The sequence below is a fragment of the Excalfactoria chinensis genome, chromosome 11 (genome assembly GCF_039878825.1).
Source record: "Excalfactoria chinensis isolate bCotChi1 chromosome 11, bCotChi1.hap2, whole genome shotgun sequence".
Taxonomy (NCBI): domain Eukaryota; kingdom Metazoa; phylum Chordata; class Aves; order Galliformes; family Phasianidae; genus Excalfactoria; species Excalfactoria chinensis.
The window spans coordinates 17,596,954-17,616,243 of NC_092835.1; the positions used below are offsets into that span (position 1 = coordinate 17,596,954).

Sequence of the window (19,290 nt, forward strand, 5' to 3'; positions counted from 1 at the left end):
GAGGTATCTTGGCTGTCTTTGCATTGAAGTGGACTGGGAACGCTTGTATGATTAATGTTGCTTGAGAAACGCGTGACTTCCAGCCTTGGTATGTATACATGAATTCAACTGAGACAGCACAATTGTGGTTCAGGTCTGCTCGAACGTTCACACACAAGCTTTCTCAAACCGCACCTCCAGATGCTAACACAGTTCTCTATATTGCTCACCTCTTTTTCAAAGAAATGCAAGAAACAGAGGGAAAAAAAAGGTGATTTAATTGAATTGCAACACTGACTGGTGGCAGAATTGGATCAGAAATCAGGTCTCCTAAATCCCAGTCCAGTGCTCCATCAACTTCACCACCAGCAACTGGTGGATGCCCAGGCTCCAAGGTCAGAGATTACAGAACTGAACATCCCTGCGAATGAGAGCAGGAGTCCCACAACAACCCTGAGAACCAGCACAGGACTCCCATTCACTCATGACAGCTATGCAGTGCAGAGATGAAACTGACTCTCAGCTCAACTGTGCGCCAGTAACGCCTCCAATCTGGAGTCTCCCATCAGCTCTATGTGCTTTCACACTGCAAAGCAGTACCATCAAAGCCAGGCACGTTCATTCTGTCGATGGTAGCTGAGGTTCTGGAATTTCCTATATTTAGCTGCCTACGCTGGAAAATGAAGTCAGGACTGAACTCTGTCAGCAGCCTCCCCATCCCACACTCTCCCTCTTCTGCCTTTGCCAGCATATGGATAAGGAGGGAACATTGGTTCTGCACTCATGCTGGAGGCTGCAATCCAGGCAGCAATGCGAGGGGTTAACTGGTTAGCCTGCAGCTCTGAGCAGGGGGAGGGCGCCTGCACTCATACACCCATCTAATAGTTTGTACAATTTATTCTGAAAGATACATTTAAAAATAGACTCACAGGGGAGAGGAAACAATTAGAGTCACCACTGACCCACTCAGCATTCACTGGATTTGCTTTGTTAGCATGGAAACAACAGGGCAGCGCTTCTGAGGCCACTGCTATATAAAATGAGCGGAAAACAGCTGTAGCTTGGGGGGGGGAACAGCAGCAGACAGATGCAGGAAAGCAAGCTGGAGCTGCTCCAAGGAAAGTTAAGAGTCAGAGGGTGACAGCATGAGCATTGCAGCCAGGAGCCACAGAAAGCTGATGGCAGCAGGATAGAAGAGAGAACACTAAGCCCAGCCCTGATCTCACCTTCTTTCTGTTTCCTCCACTGAAATTCCAGCACCACGTCATCATGTCCCACAAAAGTATGAACAGGTGTGTTCAAGTCAAAGACATTCCAGAGAAGTAGGCTGTTCTCTCGTCGGAGCTGCGGAACCATCACTGTCACCAGCCCATTGCTGAAAGGCTTGAGAGAGAAACACCTTTTGGTTAAGGTACGCTACCCTGCTGTTAGCATGCTCTGTAGTTCTTGCCTACTGCCATCCATAAGAACATGCTGATTTTAAATGAACTCAGCACTAATCAGAACCAGGCCTAAAGCAGGAGAAGTGAGAAGGCAACTGCTGTGTAAAACTGGCATCTTAAGAGGGAAGAGAGATTCAGAGCAGCTCACTTCAGGTCAGCCACTTCTTCCTGCTTCTCCCTCACTTTTCAGCTGTGAGGCTGAAGTGGTTGCAGCATTGACTTTTCACATGGGATCCTTACTGCAGTTTGCCATGCGCTGTAAGAACTGCTTCCTAGGGACTGAGCCCTGGCAGCTGCTCACAGTCGCGACTCTCAGAAGAGCACTATAACCCATTCTTACAGTCCCACAAAGGGATGTGGAAAAGGGACCAAAGCCCCAAGAGAAGTACTCACTTCAGGACATATTCAGATGTCCAGAGAAGAGAACAGGTATGACTAATGTTAAAAGCCTTAGCTTCACATAGCTGTGCATTTGTTCTATCAAAAAGCACTACTTCTTGGATATGACATGCTATGCTATAAGAGCCTCATTTGCCACAGCTGGAGATTTGGGGAGCAGAGGAAGCCCTCAGACAGGGCAAACATCTGTGCTACGTGTACCAGTGCTGGACATGAGTGAAAAAATAGGACAGCAAGAGCAGCAGCTGCTTTCCAAGCCTCCTGCTCCCAGAGCCAATCACTCACACCTGAGTTTCATCCCCAACAGGATGATGCCAAAGACTGTGATCTCACACTGCCAGTGATTTCTTCTCCTGAATGCCCAGACTGTAGGCATGACTTTTCCATAAGGGACTTTAAAATCAATTTAACACCAAGTGGAAACGTCAAGAAGCACTGCAGCAGTTCTTTATTTAACATGCCTTCATGAATTTGCTCTCACAGCACAAGTGGGGCTGGTGGGTGTTTCTCACTCACCGTGTATCTCGCCTTCCAGACAGGAACCTGGCAGGGAAGGATATTGAGGTATTTCCGAGGCTGACGGTAATCCCAGAACTTTAAAAGGAAAACAAAACAAAAAAAAGCCCAAGCCAGACAACAAAACCATAAAACAAAGGCACAAGGTAGCTGACCATACTTTTAAGCTGCAGCTTTCTATACTGCCGAAGATATAACATATAACAGGGTGAGAAATATGCCAGGGTGCACACAGCATCATTAGTAACCCCATTCATTAACAACAGAGATGGCCCCAAAGGATGAATACCAAGTGATCAGCACCTGGCAGCAGCTCTTAGAAAACAAGTGACTTGGGGTCATGTCCACAGTGATCACAGCTTGAGTAATTAGAGCATGGAGACAGGAAGGCTGCTTGGGCTTTCAGAGCTGCAAGGTACCCTGCAGGTCTGGACTAACCCACGTGCCAGTCCAGACTGGAGGCAGGCCCACCTTGCTGCTACTGCCAATTCTGTAATGAAGAATCTAACCTTTTGCTTTGATATAATTAGAAATTAGAAATAGAAATTGCATCAATTGCATTCACCTCAGACCTGAGCTAATCATGAATAAATCTCATTTGGCTGACATACCAAGCCCACTATTCTCCCCCAAGTAAGGCTCTGCACAGCAACGCTTGCAGACAAACTGAAAACCCAATTTGACATGAGTTTGAGAACCCCGGGGGCTGGAGGATGTCTCCCACCAAGTTGCCGTAATCAACTTGAGGCTGGCAACTCCACATTTTGGGAAGGAGGCACCGCTGGCAAGCAACAGGCAGAGGCAGCTGTTTTCAGTTTCAAATCACTGCAGCTATGTTAACTATGGCAAGCACACGTGCACCCATCCTGCAACCACTTCTCTGCATCTACTCTGTACACACACCCTTGCTTCAATACAAACAGGCTGCCAAAAACAGACATAAGGATCCAGATCTTGCCAATGGCAAGTGCTGCCCAGTGCATCAGCAGAAGGAAATCTGCTCTGCCAACCTGATGCCTCCCAGGCAAAAGTCCCAGAAGCAATACTTACTCTGACAGAGTTGTCCTGGCTGGAAGTGGCCAGCGTGTACTCGTTGTCAGGATGCCAATCCAGACCATGGATTTTAGAGAGATGAGCTGCTAAGTATTCTACTGCAGTGCTGGGTTTCTGGAAGGAGAGACATTTTCCTTCTCAGCAAAGGACTTCTGAAATTTGGTCTAACTCTTTGGCATAAAAAGCAACACTTTAACAAGGGCAAGAGGTAGAACACCCTCCTGCCAGGGGAAGACATTAGCTCAGTAAAATAGCTGAAGGGGCTCTGAAAGGTGCGGTGAATTCCACAGTCACCAAGTGCAGCCCAGCACCACAGTTCAGTAACATAGTTAAGTACTTTGAGATCAGCAGCAAAGCGTAAACGGGCATAATTAATGATCAGAGGGAAGGAGCACCTCTCCTACTAAAGAAAGGTTGAGGAAACTGAGCTTGCTCAGCCTGGAGAAGAGAAGGTTGCAGAGAGACTTCATGGCAACCTTCCAGTTCTTAAAAGGAACTTTAAGCAGGAGGGAAAATAACTTTTTACATGGGCAGTTAGTGATGGGACTAGAGGGAATGTTTTTAAACTAAGAGAGGGGAGATTTAGGTCAGATGTTATGGAGTAATTCTTTCCCAGCAGCTAGTGAGACCCAGACACAAGCTGCCCAGAGAAGCAGTGGATGCTCCATCCCTGAAGGCATTCAAGGCCAAGTTGGATAGGATCCTGGGCCTTGATCTGGTGGGTGGCAACCTGCTCATAGCAGGAGGTTGGAATTGGATGAGCTTTAAAGTCCCTTCAGTCCAAACCTCTCTATGATTCTAGGATAATTTCCGGGGAGGGATGTTATCAACATGTTCTCTTCTGTCTCCTGGTTTCTAGACTCCCTTGTTTAAATTCACCCCACACAAGAGACTGCAGATAAAGCAGTAATTTTTTCCCCAGTGTTTATCTGTGACCAGAGGGAAGTCTGCATAAGGGAAGCAGGAATCTGCACATTCACTTCAAGAGACCATCAACTCACCCTTTTGTCCCATATTCTGACATCTCCATCATGGCTTGTTGCTAAACAGTTGGCGTTCTTCTTGTTCCATTTGACCTGGGAAGCTCCAGCTGCAGTACAAACAAAGCAGGTCAAAATGATCAATTAAAAAGTGACACAGCACACTTCTTACCCATTCTTAGAGCTGCTCCTAGCACAAGGCAGTTCAGAGGAAAGGTATCCCAGAAGCCAGCACGAAGAGTAGCGTGAAAATGAATAACTTCTCATTTCTGACCTTTGTGTTTGTGCACTGAAGACACCGATGCAAGTGTGTTCCAATTGCATGCTTACTGTACCACGGGCTGCACTTGATTAAGACACTTGTGCCCATTAGGTCATATGGAGCAACTTCCAGATGAGAACTGCACATTCATTACTCCTCTCCTCAGACCCTCCCACTTTTATTTAGGCTATCTCCCAATTCTCAGAGCTGGGATTCATCTGACTTGTCAACACCCTCTGTACGACCAGATGCCACACAGGGCATTGGTAAAATTTATCTATTATTAGAGATGTGGGAAAGACTGCAGTGCACCCACGCTGGGTGGACCAGAAGGCCAACCTAAGAAACTGTAAAAAATGCACCACAAATCAAAGACATAACACAGTAAAGAAACTGTGGGATGGTCCAGGAATTATGAGGGACTCAGTCAAAGACCTAAAATCAGAAGCTGGTTGTAAATTTCCTATACCAAACTTTGGTCAATGTGGATTGCTCAGACACTGTAAGAAAAATACACGTTCTGTTCATCCTTATTCTGCCAACATTTTCCAAATACTTTAAGCCATCAGAAAGGTGAGGTTCAATGAGAAATCTGAATGGATCTCCTAGCCTGCTGCTATGCCTTCATGACCTACCTCCTGCTGCACAGTGAGCAGATTCATCCTGTCAGTCTGACTAAAAGCTAGTCCAAGGGTAAAGAGCTGCCAAGAAGCTGCCAGTTGATTGAGCTGATCCACTCACTGAAGGGTACACAAATGTCTGGACTAGCACTAAACAAAATCAGGCATGGGAGGAAGGAGGCTAGGTACTGAGCTGGCTCAGCTGACCTATGAAATCTCACCCCAGGCACCAGAACAGAGTGCTGCCTGCCACTGATTCAGTGTGATTTTAGCTGCTTTTCTCCAATCCAGGAAGGTTTCTGCACTGCTGTGGTTGAGAGGTTTATCAGCTGGGAGGGATAGGGGAGTCACTGCAGGTGTGCAGCCAAAGGAGATCTAAGCTGTAGAACACAAGATGCATGTTATGAGGACTACTGCAGCACCGGGAACACTAACTCATGGAAAAAAAAACAAGTTTTGTTTGTCATCCATACCTTGCTCCACTCCAACAGGCTGCTGGTCAGAATGGACACAGCACTTGCCAGCAGGCAGCATCACAGGTGGCTAAACTGGACACTGCCAGCATCCACAACTGCCTCTCCAGAGCAACTACAGCTCATAGAAAGCATCTTCACGTCATTGCTGCAGCTCCCAGCACAATGAACACGCTCCAGCAAAGCACCTAGCCAGGGGGTAGGCTGGGCAGATGGTAGCATTCAATACCACTGCCTGGAGCATGATTTAGGTTCTCAATTCAATCAAACATAAAAGGAAGGGAGAAATTGCAGGCAAGCAACACAGAGAAGACAAGCAGTGTGGTTAAGCAGGGTAGAAGCTAATCACGTTTAGAAGGTACACGTGCAGTTTGACTGCCCTGCTGAAGGTTGCAGGTACTTAATTTCATCAATCTTTCACTGATGAAAGTCTTTCCAGCTTTTAAACAACCCCAATGTGAGTTCATTTTTCCTTCCGTTTCCATGCCACAAACCCCGCAACTCCAGCTAGCTGGCCAGCAGGCAGCAAAGAAATGCAGAACCACCTTCCATCCACCCCTAAAAAGCAGCAGCACAAGGAAATTTCTGCACTTCACCCTCATCTCACATCCCTTCTGCATTCTGCTCCTCTAGCAGGAGCTGTGAACTGAAGCCTCTCAGGCTGCTCCTACATAGGACAACCACATATGGTGGCACTTCCAGTATGTTGGGCCACAGAGCATGGAAAAAGGGAGAAATAATAGTAGAGGCATACAACACTGAATTAAGCATGTCTGTATCATACATACACGGCATACTTACCCACTGCAGAGAGCGAGACTGTGGGCTTCCTGGTATCTCTGAAATACAACATGGATAAAGTGAGTACCATGGCACAGACAAGAAGTCCAGCCTCCCCAGTGAGTTCCTCACTGTTCCAGGACTAATTTTATTGTAGCCTCTTGGGGGTTAATGCTCCTTCTGCTTACTTAAGTGATAAATCTAGAGCTGAAATATGCCCCATTAAGTGGAATAAACAAAGAGGTAACCAGCTGAAGGACAACAGTCATTATTGCCACCAACCACAGCAGCACAGTCAGGCCTTAGGAGGGAGATGTAGGGGACATGAAGGAAGAGAAACACATGTACAGGGTGGCATGCTGCTATTGGGCAGGCAAAGGGAACACTGGGCTCACTGAAGTGTTGCCACAGGAGGCAACAAAACAGCCTTTCCCAGAAAGACTAAAAGGAACAAACAGAGCAGCTGGAAAACTCAGCAAAAGCTACTGCTGTGTTTGTCAGGCCCCAGTACATCTTGAATCAAGGCAGATGGAGCAGAGACTTCAGAGTAAAGGCTTCATGTCTGTGATACAATAACAAAACTAATAGGAAATAAAGCCAGCTGCACAGACAGATCAATTTCTGTGGCGGTATAAACCAGCGTGGCACCACAACAACATGCAGCAGCTGGAACATGAATCTAGGCAATAATTCAGCTCTTGATGTTGCTTATCAGGAAGTTACCTGCCCCTTCATGAAAAATACCACTGGAAACAAGGAATGTTGCCTTCGACTTGCTAGGCTTCTGAACAGCAGAATGTTTTCTGAAATGAACTGCACCTCTTCCACTAAGAATTTCTGTCTAATCTGAAAGTTTTTTTGCCCAAAAAAATTATGTGGGGAACTTCAGCTACCCTTCCTGCAGGGTTATCTCCCTGGAGCTTCATCAGAAACAGCTGCTTCACCAGGATGTTCCTTTGCTGGAGGCCAGAAGCCCTTGGATCTCATTGCCCTCAGGAAGCTGAGACATTATTAGCACACGTGGGATGTAGAGGTTAGTCAGAAATCATCTGAGCAGGCATTTTTGGACAAGTGATACAAGTAAAGACAAACTGCTGGAAGGGCACAATAGAGTTAAATCAGGGCTTCCGATAACAGCCTTAAGAGACTTCTTTTTTTTTCTTGATACTAAGATAATATGGCAGGAAAAACACAACTACCAGTTATTGTCTCGCTCTGTCTTTTAATTACACATTAATAATATATTGCCACTCTCAAGCACCATTTAACCAAGGATGTAGGCGCTTCAGAGGAGCTAAGCAAGCCTCAGGGTATCCTGGTGCAGTGGGGTTATGTAATTATCCTTCTATTATAACTGAGCAAGGAAGGCAGAGAAGAACAAAGTGACTTGCCAGGGGTCATAAAGCACTGCTGTATGGTCAGCAAGGCAATTCAGGAGTATCAGTGCCAACTCCTTATTTCTCAGGTTTAGAACGTGAGGTTTTAACATTGGTGGCTTTGGACAGATCTGTTACTGTAAAATTACTCGGGATAGAAAGCACCAGGAATCCAGGGAAGTCACAAACAAGAAAAGGTTCCCGACTGCTGCTCCCACAGCTGAGGGAGTGTCAGCCACAGTCACTGCATTCAGAGGAAAACAACTTTAGAATATTGAAATGATGTTTATTCACCCAGCTCAAGAGGGAAAAAAAACGTTGAGGAAAATGCCTGAGTTCCAAGAAAAGCTTCCAAGGAAAGATCTGTAGTAGTTAAGGAGATAAACCAGTTGGTATTGCTGCCAATCAGAACACCTGTTGCTTAACCATGCCTATCTGCTTCCCTTCATTGTCTCTAAGCTGGCCTTAAAGCAGTTGCTCTTTGAGACTATGGAAGTACACGTAGACCCTGAAAGCATGGCCAAAAGCAGAGCCCCTCAGCACGTGCAAGCTGCAAATTATGGAAACAGGCCCAGTGATCTCCCTGCAGTGCAGAATCATCCTGATTCTTACTTGATGTCCCAGATGTAGATGTATGTGTCAACAGAACTGGTGACCAGCAGGTCTGGTTCAAACACTGACCAGTCCAAGTCACTGCAAATACAAAGAAATAGTAGGTCAACAGAGAAGAGCATCATTAGCAGCTATGTCTTGCAGGCTCCAGCACATTTATTTGACAAATTCACAGCTACTCCATGACTTCCACTCAAACTTTTCAAGTAAAAAGCAAGATCTTAATCATTTCTCTAGGTAAATTCCAAGAAGCGCTGAAACTCTTCTAAGTAAATTCCAGTGAAACATCATCCTAGCCCTGAACTTTATAGCTATCCTGTGTGTTCTCTTTCCTCCACAGGAAAAGGCAACTCTCAGTGAGTTCCCAGTTATCATACATTGGTGGCACCAACCCTTCATTCTGGAATGCGAATGAGCTGGGCTCACCTGGGACATAAACAGCCTCCAGGCAGCCCAAACAACTGCCATTTCAATCTACTGCCATTACTGCCTGAAGTCAGGAGCTGGAGTATGACAATGCTACTAAAGTGTACCCTTAGAACTACAAGCAGAGATCTCTCAAGCACCTCTAACTCACTGAGAACTTCATCTTTGGGGTTATTTGCTTTAATTCAGCTGCTACCACACAGAAATATGGCTGGAATTCAATTTAATAAACATTCTGCTGTTTCCCCAATGATGGTTGCTGTTCATTGCAAGGACAGTTGCCTAAGGCGATGACACAGGAGCTATCGAAGGCTAAACTAATATACTGGGGAGAGCCAATTCACATCTGCCAGTTTCTCCAAATGGGAAAGATGGGGCAGGAGGGACGGTGAATAAAAGGAAGCTCAGAGTAGAGCCTGAGTAGAGCCAGGACTGAACCACTCATCTGCTATGAAACTGCCCAGTTTTCCACCCAGCAGTTCACAGCACCACTTGCTCCTCACCTGATTACACGTGTGTGTCCCTGCAATGACGTGCAAACTTCCCCATTACCTTCCTTCCACTTATACAGGTCAACTCGCTGGTTGCTCTGAAATACAAAGGAAAAAGTGAGACCATGCCAGACAAACAAGGCAGGACACAGGACCGGAATCCTCATGTCATGACCAGGATCCCTTCCTTTTGAATACCCTGCTAGCAATCAGTCCCACTCTGAATAACAAAGCTTGACCAAAAGCAGAACAAAGATGAACACACAGGTTGCAAGGCCCCTCAAGAGCCTACACTCCAAACATACCCACTCAAAATTGGAGATAAACAAGAACAGGAAAAAAACACATTGCAAAACAATTCCATAAACTGATGTTCTCAGAACTTTTATTTCTTAACAACAAGCTGTAACTGCGGGCAACAGGCAGGCATATTTTCTCTGCAGGAACAGCCTGGCAGCCTGTTCATGTTCACAACCAGTTTTCAGCAAAGGGAATGATGGATCACTGCTGGTCCTCCTCAGCTCTTCCTCGATTCCCTTCTGCAATAATCAGGGCCGCTGCCAAATGAGAACAGCACAGTCTAATGGTTTCAGGGTCACCTCCTCAAGGGTACTTCCATTTTGCCAGTTCAGGAAAGACTAGAAGATGTAAGCATTTATCACTAGCTGCAAACCACAGGAGCAAACCGAATAAATCAGTGACAACATTATTCAGGGTTTCTTCATTCATTCCAGGAATAAATTCCCCCCCAGCCACAGCCACACCATTACTTGAAACTAACCATTGTATTTTCAGTCCATGTTCTGCCCTACTGAAAATTCACCTCAGCTCAGGTCAACGCTCACCTTTCTGAGACAGAAATCGCCTTTTTGGGTGCCTACATAGTACCAAGCCCAGCAGGCCTTGAGCTGTGACTGGAAATTCACAAACAAAAGCCAAAACAGAATCTCAGAATATCCCCAGTCAGAAATGACCCATAAGGACCACTGAGTCCAACTCCTGACTCCACACAGAACCAAATAACAGGACTTTAAAATTTCATTTGTGTTAGTCCCTCACTTCCAAGTACACAAGCAGACAGAGGTAAATAGATAACAGCCAAATCTTACATTTTGTGGCTTTTTTTTTTCCTACCCCAAAGTTGCTGCTTAAGAGTCTGAACTAGCAGATAAAACACCCCAGCCTTCCCTGAAATGGGAGGTCTCCTCCCAGCTCATCAATAATATAACTGCATTTCTCTAATAGCTCACAGAAGGGCTGCAGAAGAGCTTGGGGCAAGGAAAACTGCTTACATGTTTCTCATTGAAAGAAAGACTGAAAGGGATAGAGTGAAATTACCCAATGGAATTTGTCCAGGACTCCAGAGCTGATGCTACACGATAAGAATGTCCAGAAGTTTCATAGGCTCTTAGCGGAAAGTACTGCCTGTAGTGCAGGCGTGGTGGGATGACAGCTCCTTCCACCAGCAGCACTTCTAGAAAAGTGCTTTCAAAAATTGCTTCTCCTGATAAGAATCAGCATATTCCTCCAACCATTTAATTGCCCTCCTGTTCAAGCACTTTTGACCACACAAAAGGGGTAACAAGGATCTAGAATGGAAAACAACAGCATTTCTGAAACAATGACTTAGGAGTCCCCAGAAATGACCCAGAAGGCAGACACAGCCAAGCACAGCAAGAGGACCTGTTTCAGTTCTTCTGGAAATAAGCCAAAGAAGAGAAGCCCTTATCCAAGCACAAGGACAGGCTTCCCCTCTGACTGCACCACCTCCAACTAACTGCACTGCAGAGTGTAGCTTTCTTCAAGCAGAAGGGAAGCCTTTTGCACTCCCTTTCCATCCACAGTGATACAGAGGTACACTACATGATACACCAGAGATGGCTCCATACAACAGCCTCCGCAGAGGACTCACAGAGGACTGAAGGCCAGAAGCAGCAGCATACTGCACCTCCACAGAACTGAATCCAAGCTAAGTTGCCTTCCCAATATAACTTTACCCCCATAGGTACAGCCTTACATAAACACATAGACACTGCCTCTAGACCTGGCACCTTCCACATATAAACAAGACTAAATTCTAGTCCTGGGACAAGGCCAAACTACATCAGGACCAAAAAGCCAGCTAACTGCAAGATGGTTAAGGAAGTGATCCTGATCCAAAACAGAAAGTTGTCTGATGTTGTCTTGAGGATTTGCTATCTGATGTGCATCTGTTCCCACTTGCAGGAAGGTCCTGCTCAGACTGGACATAACCAATCACTGAATATTGCATTCACAGGGTGTTTGAAAAGAAGCTTTCCTGCTCTACTCACAACCTGCACAGAGCATTCCCTATTTGCTTTTCATATGCCATATTCAGAAGTGGCACCAAAGGACACCATCTGGCAAGGTTTGCTAGCCCTCCACTTAGAAGATGACAGCTGCTGAAGGCACCTGAAAGATGTCAGTCTGATACCAGAGCTAGGAGGAGAAAGACTAGGGTCCAGAAAATATCAAAAGACAAACCGATAAAGGCTGCTAACTTGCAACATTGATCCACTTTAAAGACCATTTTTAATTTCAATAATAGTTCCAGAAAGAAAAGGAACAAAAATCATCTTCAACTGAGTTTTCACAAAATAACTGAAGAAACCTTCACATCTTACTTTTTTCAGGACTCGTCTATAAAAACAGAAGCAACTCAGCAAACACCGTGACAACAGGCTGCACCCAGCTAGTGCCAGTAGCTATCAGCCCCAGGGCTGCAGCTGGCAGCTGAGCACGCTGTGTGAACAAGCTACATAGCGCCACAGACAGAGACCAGAGCTAAAACTGCACTCAAGTCTCAGATGGCCATTAGATCAGCACTGTTTAAACATGGTTTGCACTGGTGCTTCTTCACACCAGCTCATTTACTTCTCCACACATTCTACAAAAAGCCCTTGCTGACCCAGTCCCTGTCTTACAAGCTCAGATTGTTACAGTGGTGAACCAGTATTGACTTGTGCTATTTACAGACTGCCTGGTGTACCACAGCCCACCAGGAAGGCAGGGAGGTGAAAACAAAACAGCACAGAGCAAGAAATTGAATAAGTGCACAAATCTCATAACAGAATGGAGGTTAGAAACAGAACAACCCCTCCCCCTTCCTTCCTTCCAGAAGAGGTCTATATGGATGCCTGATTTATCTGGCAAGGTGCTTTATAAAACGCAAGGAAGCGAAACTAGATTCAGCACTTGCTGACCAATCACTGAAAACCAGCAAGCCAAGTACCTCACCAGCAGTAAATCAGAATTAGGCCTTCATCTTGCTACAAGAATTGCAGAGGCATCCAACGCCAGCCCCACACAGCCTTCCAAGTGTGCACAATTCCACCCATAAAAATCAGGGGAGCTTTACAGCTTTTAAAACAAGTGAACTCACCGAAGCTGCAAAATAGTACGAGTAGTTGTCGTGGGGGTTCCACTGCACCGCCCCAATGTCCCACTTGCTCTGTCGGGAGATCTTTCGATGGCCCTCGTTTGGTGCATCCAGATTGACTATGTAGAGGAAGCGGCGGCTGCAAGGTACAGACACAAAGAGGTTGCACTGCACGGGGCTGATCTCAAAAGCCCAGGCTCACATGGAGCTTACAAGGAAGCTGAGGAGTGCCAAGGGAAGAGTTTCACACGACACATGAGAGCACCTTCCTGAGAATGCTACTTCTGGCAACAATTCCAAACAGACAACATTTAGAAACAAATAAAACAAAAGCACTGGAAATCTGTAAATGCAACGGGCAGCTCAGACTACAGAAAACTTCAGATAAGCAGGACACAAAAGCAAGCACTGGGAAACAGTGCAAAGACATACAGACACACTTTGCTGGACTAGTGCAGTAGCAGAGAAGAGGTGGCTGAGGCTGGGAGCACAGAGTGCTGGCTGCACAGGAGCCAGCTTCCCCCTGCAGAGGCTGATCTGAGCAATTCAGCAGGCCCTAACAAACACAGCTGAGGGTTTTCACAACGTGACGTCTGGAGGCTTCTTCAGGAAGTTCAAGCAGAACCACACAGATCTAGCTCACCTGTATGAATGTGGGTGGACACAGCACTGCACTGACTTGGTTATACTGTTGACCTGAGCCAACTCTATATGCAGAAGAGAAGTGTCTGCATGCTGCTGAACCTGGGCTCTGTTCCCTGCTGGACATGGCCAACTCCCCATAAGCTGGGTGAGATATTCCCTCCATGGTGTGATTCATTTCTCAAACAAGATAAAGCTCCCAGAAATTACTGCGAGCTCACTGAACTCTAATGGAAGGCCAGTACCAAAACATATGGAACTGTATATAATTAACCACATCAGCATCACGTGTGTCAGCTGTGCAGCAAGCATACAGCTGCTCTGAGCATTGAATTCTCCCAAGAGAAAGAACACAGAGGAGACCTCTGTTGCCCTTCCAGAACTAAGTCCCCAGGACAGGGCTCCCTGCTCTGAACAGTGAAGATGCTGAGGCCTCTGAGGTTCCTAAGCAGCTTTAAAAGAAAGGTGGCAAATCCTGAACAACTACTAGAGAATTCTGAAAAACAGCTGGTCCTAACAACGAATAGCAGACTGCCCTCAGAGCACTGCTGGCCCAGATAAACTTGAAACTGGGTGGCTGTGAGGAAAAGATATGAAGTTAGACCCAAACTAGCTGCTCAGCTGCTGCTCCTGTGCATGCATAGCTGCTGCATGAAGGACCAGGGCTCTGCGTGGTGTGGAGCTTCTGTTAGCAGAACCACACACGCCCTCAGTAGCAAGCCACAACCAATGCAAAGCAAGCACAGTCCCTTGGTGTCCCCCTTGTATCCCACTGCAAGTCCTACAGCTGATTTATCAAAGGCAGAGAGACATAAGGCAAAGAGACTAGCATGCACAGGAATGCATTACTGTCAGATCAGCTCTGCTAAGTCCTCATGAATGGAGGGGACAACCATGAATTATGTAAAGGGAAATGGGAAAGCAGAAGTTAGAAAATAAGCCTGAGAAAACCAAGGCAGGGGGTGTTTGGCTCTTCACGAGCATCACCCGGCACTGAATCTATAAAGTAAAGGTTGGTGACAGAGAGGAGCTTGGCTCCTCTCACCAAGCACACCACGGGGGTCTTTGGGGCAAACTTCATCTTAAGCAAATGACAATCTTTATTTCAAGCAGAACTCAAGCAGTGCTTTCTGATACTTCACCTCCCACAGCAGGTTTGGGAAAGCATACATCAATAAAGTCACAGCAGCATTTTATTTTGTTGTTGTTATTGGCTTTAAACTCTGCATCCCACTGGAAACGTTCCCCAGAATCCTCTTTGTGAAGCCTTGAACAGAATTCAGCTGCACCTTTCCAAAACAATTCATCAGCCCTTCAGCTGAGGTCAGCCTGAAGGTTGCTGATTTGGCTTGTGGAAGTGACTGTCATACATTTCTAATGGGGATTGTCACACTCACCCTGAGAGTACTGCATGCTGTCCCAGGCAGTCCACTGACATAGCAGTTGCCTGTTAAAGACAAACAGAGAACAAGACTAAATTATACCTGTCAGGTCAGCTTCTTAGTCAAACACACAGCTTTGGGGAGGAGCTCAGGAAAACCTGCAGGCTTCTCTTCAAGGCATACATTGCCCTAAGAGTCAAAACTGATATCTCTCAGAGGTGGCAGGAATAACATCCCTTAAAGGATCGTGGATGGGTGACAGCACACAGCAGTCAATTTTGGAATGCAGGACAGCACAGAAAAAAATACTCTTTTTTAGAACAGATGTTAGACAAGATGTGGCAAACACCATTTCGGGCACTCGCTTTGCTCTCTCTGCTCTGGCAATCACTGCTGCTGCCTTTCAATCAGCAATCTCATATAATCCTTATTAATCAACCTCTATCCTGCTCAGGGACTTTTTCAGCCTCTCTCCTGTTGCAGGGCCAGATTTAATTACATATGTACAGGGAGATAAAAGTGCAGCCATTTGCGTGTGGCTGGTCTCCAAACAAGGGATGGCTGAGAGGCATCTGAATTTACTCCTTGTGTAGGAGGCTAAGAGAGAACTTAAGCACCATGAGGAAAAAAAGCCCAAAAACACAACCACCAAAAAAAAAATGTTTTGAATGCCGTCACCCTCTCTCTGTTCAGGATGGAATTGGATGATGATCTCATTTACTTGCCAACAGAATAAAGGAAAATATGACTTGAAAAGCCAAGCAGTTCGTCCCATAAACATAGATACATCTTCAAAGCAGTTCTAAGCATTCACAGTGCAAAAACAGAACATGCCCCACATTCTTCAAACTCACTGCTGTAATCTTCAAAGCTAACTCTGAAGGCTGAGCACGCCTCTGCTGCTGTTGGCGGCTCTGCCAAGTACACTGAGCATGGATTCAACAAGACTTTGGGATGTCCCACAGCTGCTACTTACAAGTAGCACTTAAATCAGACAATATGACGATCCTGTTCCATTTCAATCACAGCTGCCAGAAGATTAACCATCATAAAACCTGGTTTCTCCAACCATTCTGAAAGCTGCCTGCCCAGCACAGGAGGAAGGCTGTATCATTTGCTTGCAAGTGCCTCAGCTGAGGTAGAGACAGCTGCATCAGGGATTGTTCTTCACCAGAGAGCAGAGGACCACAAAGAGAAGAGCTGTATCTACACCCCACCAGGCAAAGCTTCACTGCCTCTGCTACCTTCCTAGGTAGCAAATCTAGTTCTCCAGCAACGTTTTCCCCATCCTAAAGCTAAGACTCTAAATAAGCAGCTGGTTTCTAAATCTCTAAATGGTAACAAGAGAATTCCAGCTCCCTAAATTTCCCTCGCAAAACAATGTGGGTTATTAAATTTATTAAGAAATCACTCAGGACAAGGAATTTTGCCCAGATGATGCATATTTCTCTTGTGATGACTTAGAACGAGGATTACTGATACCATTACTGGAACCAGAGCTTTCTCACGTGACAAAGTGCTCGTCAACTGCCATGTTTCACACAGATTTGGCCATCTTTCCCCAAAATGGAATGACACTAATCAATTTAAAGTGATTGACCACTTTGTGTACAAGTTTATTTCTCTAGCATTGGCACCAGAATCTCATAAATCCTTACAAATAGTTTTTAATAACGAACACTGGTAAACTGTTTTTTCAGGCTCCAAATGTCATAAGATATAACGAGTAATTAGAATGAAGTAAAAACCTTCACATGCCTGGTTGCAAATATTTGGGCCACAAATAAAGTCATTTTAAGGCAAGATCTTCCCTACAATATTACAGTCTCTTATCCAGGCAACAGGAAAAAAAAAACCCAAGCAGCTGTCAGACGCGTGCGATGTGCTTTGCATAATGACACGTCAGACTTCACAGCACAACTTTCCAGACAGGGGAAGCTGAAATGGAACCAACCTGAAACTGCTGCTTTATCCTCAAACAACAATTGAATTAGCTAGAATTACAGTGTATGAGTACCAGTCCCCTGAATAAGCACATCTGAAAAACAACTCTGAGCCTACAGGGCAAGCAGCATCTCAGCATCTCACCTTTTCATACGTGATCTTACATACATTTTGAATCTAGCCTCGTTATCCTTCTTCACCTGAAATACAACAGACCAACCTGTTTTGTCAAGGCTTTCAAGAGTGGCAAACTCTCAGCAAGACAAACCTGTGTAGCTGACCTCACTTCTCACAATGAATTGCTACGAGTGGTTTGCAGCTGGATGGTGGTAAGCTGTATGCTCCTGCTAATAGCACAGACAGCCTGAGGAGAGCCCACATGTCACACATCAGAAAAACATCAACTACTGCCTCTGTCAGTTTGTAAAGAAAAATGTCACCTGTGGGCAATACTGGCCCCAAGCTACCCTACCATTTTCAGCCAAAAGTGTTGCTGGTTGGGTGCTGTAGTTTTCACACAACAATTTGATGTGGAAAATAAAGGTCACTTCTTGCAGACACGTCACACCTTTGACTCTCTGGAGTTGTGTCTGTTGTGTGGTAGGGATGTTGGAGACAGCACGGCCACCAGGCAGAGCTCTAGGTCTGTACAGGAGGCAACAGCTGAGATGTTTCAATTTCTCAAGCTCATGTTTCCTATCTGCAAGCTTCTGGAAAAAAAAACAACAAACACTCAAATCCAAATACGTAAATAAGTTCATCCTGGAGCCAGCAGCCCTGGATACTGCAACTCTCTGGTTTCACATGAGAGAACAGGTGGGTCAGAAAGATCACACCAGCATTAACCACAGTGACCAAATTACCAGCAGTTAGCCTCCCTGCTAGTCATAGGCCTGGATTGAAAAGAACCACAATGCTCATCCACTTCCAGCCCCCTGCTATGCATAGGGTTGCCAAACAATAACACCATGCTGCCCAGAGCCACATCCTGCCTGGCCTTGAATGCCTGCAGGGATGGGGCATCCACAGCCTCCTTGGGCAACCTGTTCCAGTGCGTCACCACCCTCTGGGTGAAAAACCTCTTCCTTATATCTAACCAAAACCTCCCCTGTCTCAGTTTAAAATCATCCCCCCTTGTCCTATCACTAAGGTATGCACCAGCACCACAGCAAGACTGCAACCAACTGCTGCAGAGGGTTCAAATACCTGTTCCTCCCCACTCCGCTTCCACACGCAACTCATTATGAATAAGCAATCAAACCACAAGGCACATATCTCCTGAGCCAAACATACTTTGAATCTCCTGTCTGGGAGCAAGTACCTTCATATCTCAGCTTCCTGAGAGCAAACCCTCACCAAACGAAAGGACAACCTTACACATTTCATCCAGGAGGAAAGCAAAACCAACATCAAGCTTCTCAGTGCAGAGCTGACAAGCTCTGTTGTCTTACAGAGGGTAGGCTGGGTACAGTATGCAGGATGTAGGGGCCTGGCTGGGAATGGTGAGCACAGAGCTGACACTGATCTAGGATGCAAGGATGAACTGCAGACCTGTTTTTTGTTTTCTGGGTTCACCCACCAGCCTCAGCTCCATGAGGGAAACGGCAACACCACAACAAAACACTTTTCTGCAGAACAGTTTCTAAGAGAGCACACAAGCAGAGCCTGAAGGGAGCTCTGCTACAACCAGCAACCACAAAGCAAGAGCTGAACCCTCTGCAGTTTCAACCCTAACCTGCTATTCCTGCTGACTACGCTGCACCCAGCAACTCTACTGCAGCCAGCAAATAACCTGCGACAAAACGAAGAGAGGGTTGAGGGAAGTGGCAGTGTCTCTTATGGGGCCTGTCAACAGAGATGGGTAAAACGGACGCGTTTAGAATCAACACTGGAAATAAATCGCCTCGTGAACTAACGCGTTTCCCCGTGAACCGACGACAGAAACACCGCAAATCCCACGAGGCCGTTCGCTATCCCAGCACCCCGGGCCGGAGCCCTGCCTCTGCGTTCTCGGAGAGGGGCACGGCAAGCAGGCCCAGACCGGACCCTCCTCGGCAACCCCGCGCCCGCAGCCCTTCAGCCCGGCTCCGGCCCCACAGCCGCCAGAGGCGGACCGCAAGGCACGGCCCTACGGCTCGGCGGGGCGGGAGCTCGCACCGCTCCTCAGGGCCCGACCTGGGCGTCTCGGAACTCCACCACCACATTCTCGCTGCTCCAGCGCGCCGCCATCTTAAGCCGCCCCAGCAACGCCCCGACGCCGGCCTCGGCGGGGCGGGGCCAGCGGGACGCGCACGCGCGCTGCGCGCGGCCGCCTGGCGCGGGAGCCGCTGGGATTTGTAGTCATTCGGCGCCCCGCTCCCCGCCTCAGCGCCCGGCCCGGCGCCGCAGGGACATGGCGGGGCGCTCCGCGTGTAGGCCGCGGCGTGCGGCACGGCCAGCCCGGGGTGTGCGGGGTGCGGGGCAGCGCCGCGTGAAGCGGCCGGGCCTTATTAGGGCTCGAAGGGACGGGAAGG

At 46.8% G+C, this 19,290-nt stretch overlaps 1 protein-coding gene across 3 annotated transcripts in view; it reads right to left on the reverse strand.

The window, feature by feature from the left end:
* Positions 1-19,057, reverse strand: part of WDR59 (WD repeat domain 59) — a 48,363-nt gene extending 29,306 nt beyond the window's left edge. For 2 of the 3 annotated variants that reach the window (XM_072346663.1, XM_072346664.1), the window contains exons 1-10: positions 18,953-19,057; positions 14,849-14,898; positions 12,813-12,948; positions 9,422-9,507; positions 8,493-8,573; positions 6,526-6,563; positions 4,391-4,479; positions 3,387-3,503; positions 2,337-2,414; positions 1,206-1,362 (exon numbers count right to left, since the gene is read on the reverse strand). In XM_072346663.1, coding sequence (XP_072202764.1) covers positions 1,206-1,362; positions 2,337-2,414; positions 3,387-3,503; positions 4,391-4,479; positions 6,526-6,563; positions 8,493-8,573; positions 9,422-9,507; positions 12,813-12,948; positions 14,849-14,898; positions 18,953-19,006 — 886 coding nt within the window. In that variant the 5' untranslated portion in view covers positions 19,007-19,057. Of the gene's footprint in view, positions 1-1,205; positions 1,363-2,336; positions 2,415-3,386; positions 3,504-4,390; positions 4,480-6,525; positions 6,564-8,492; positions 8,574-9,421; positions 9,508-12,812; positions 12,949-14,848; positions 14,899-18,693; positions 18,913-18,952 lie in introns of those variants that run through there. The other variant, XM_072346665.1, reaches the window with a different exon arrangement.
* Positions 19,058-19,290: the final 233 nt, after the last annotated feature.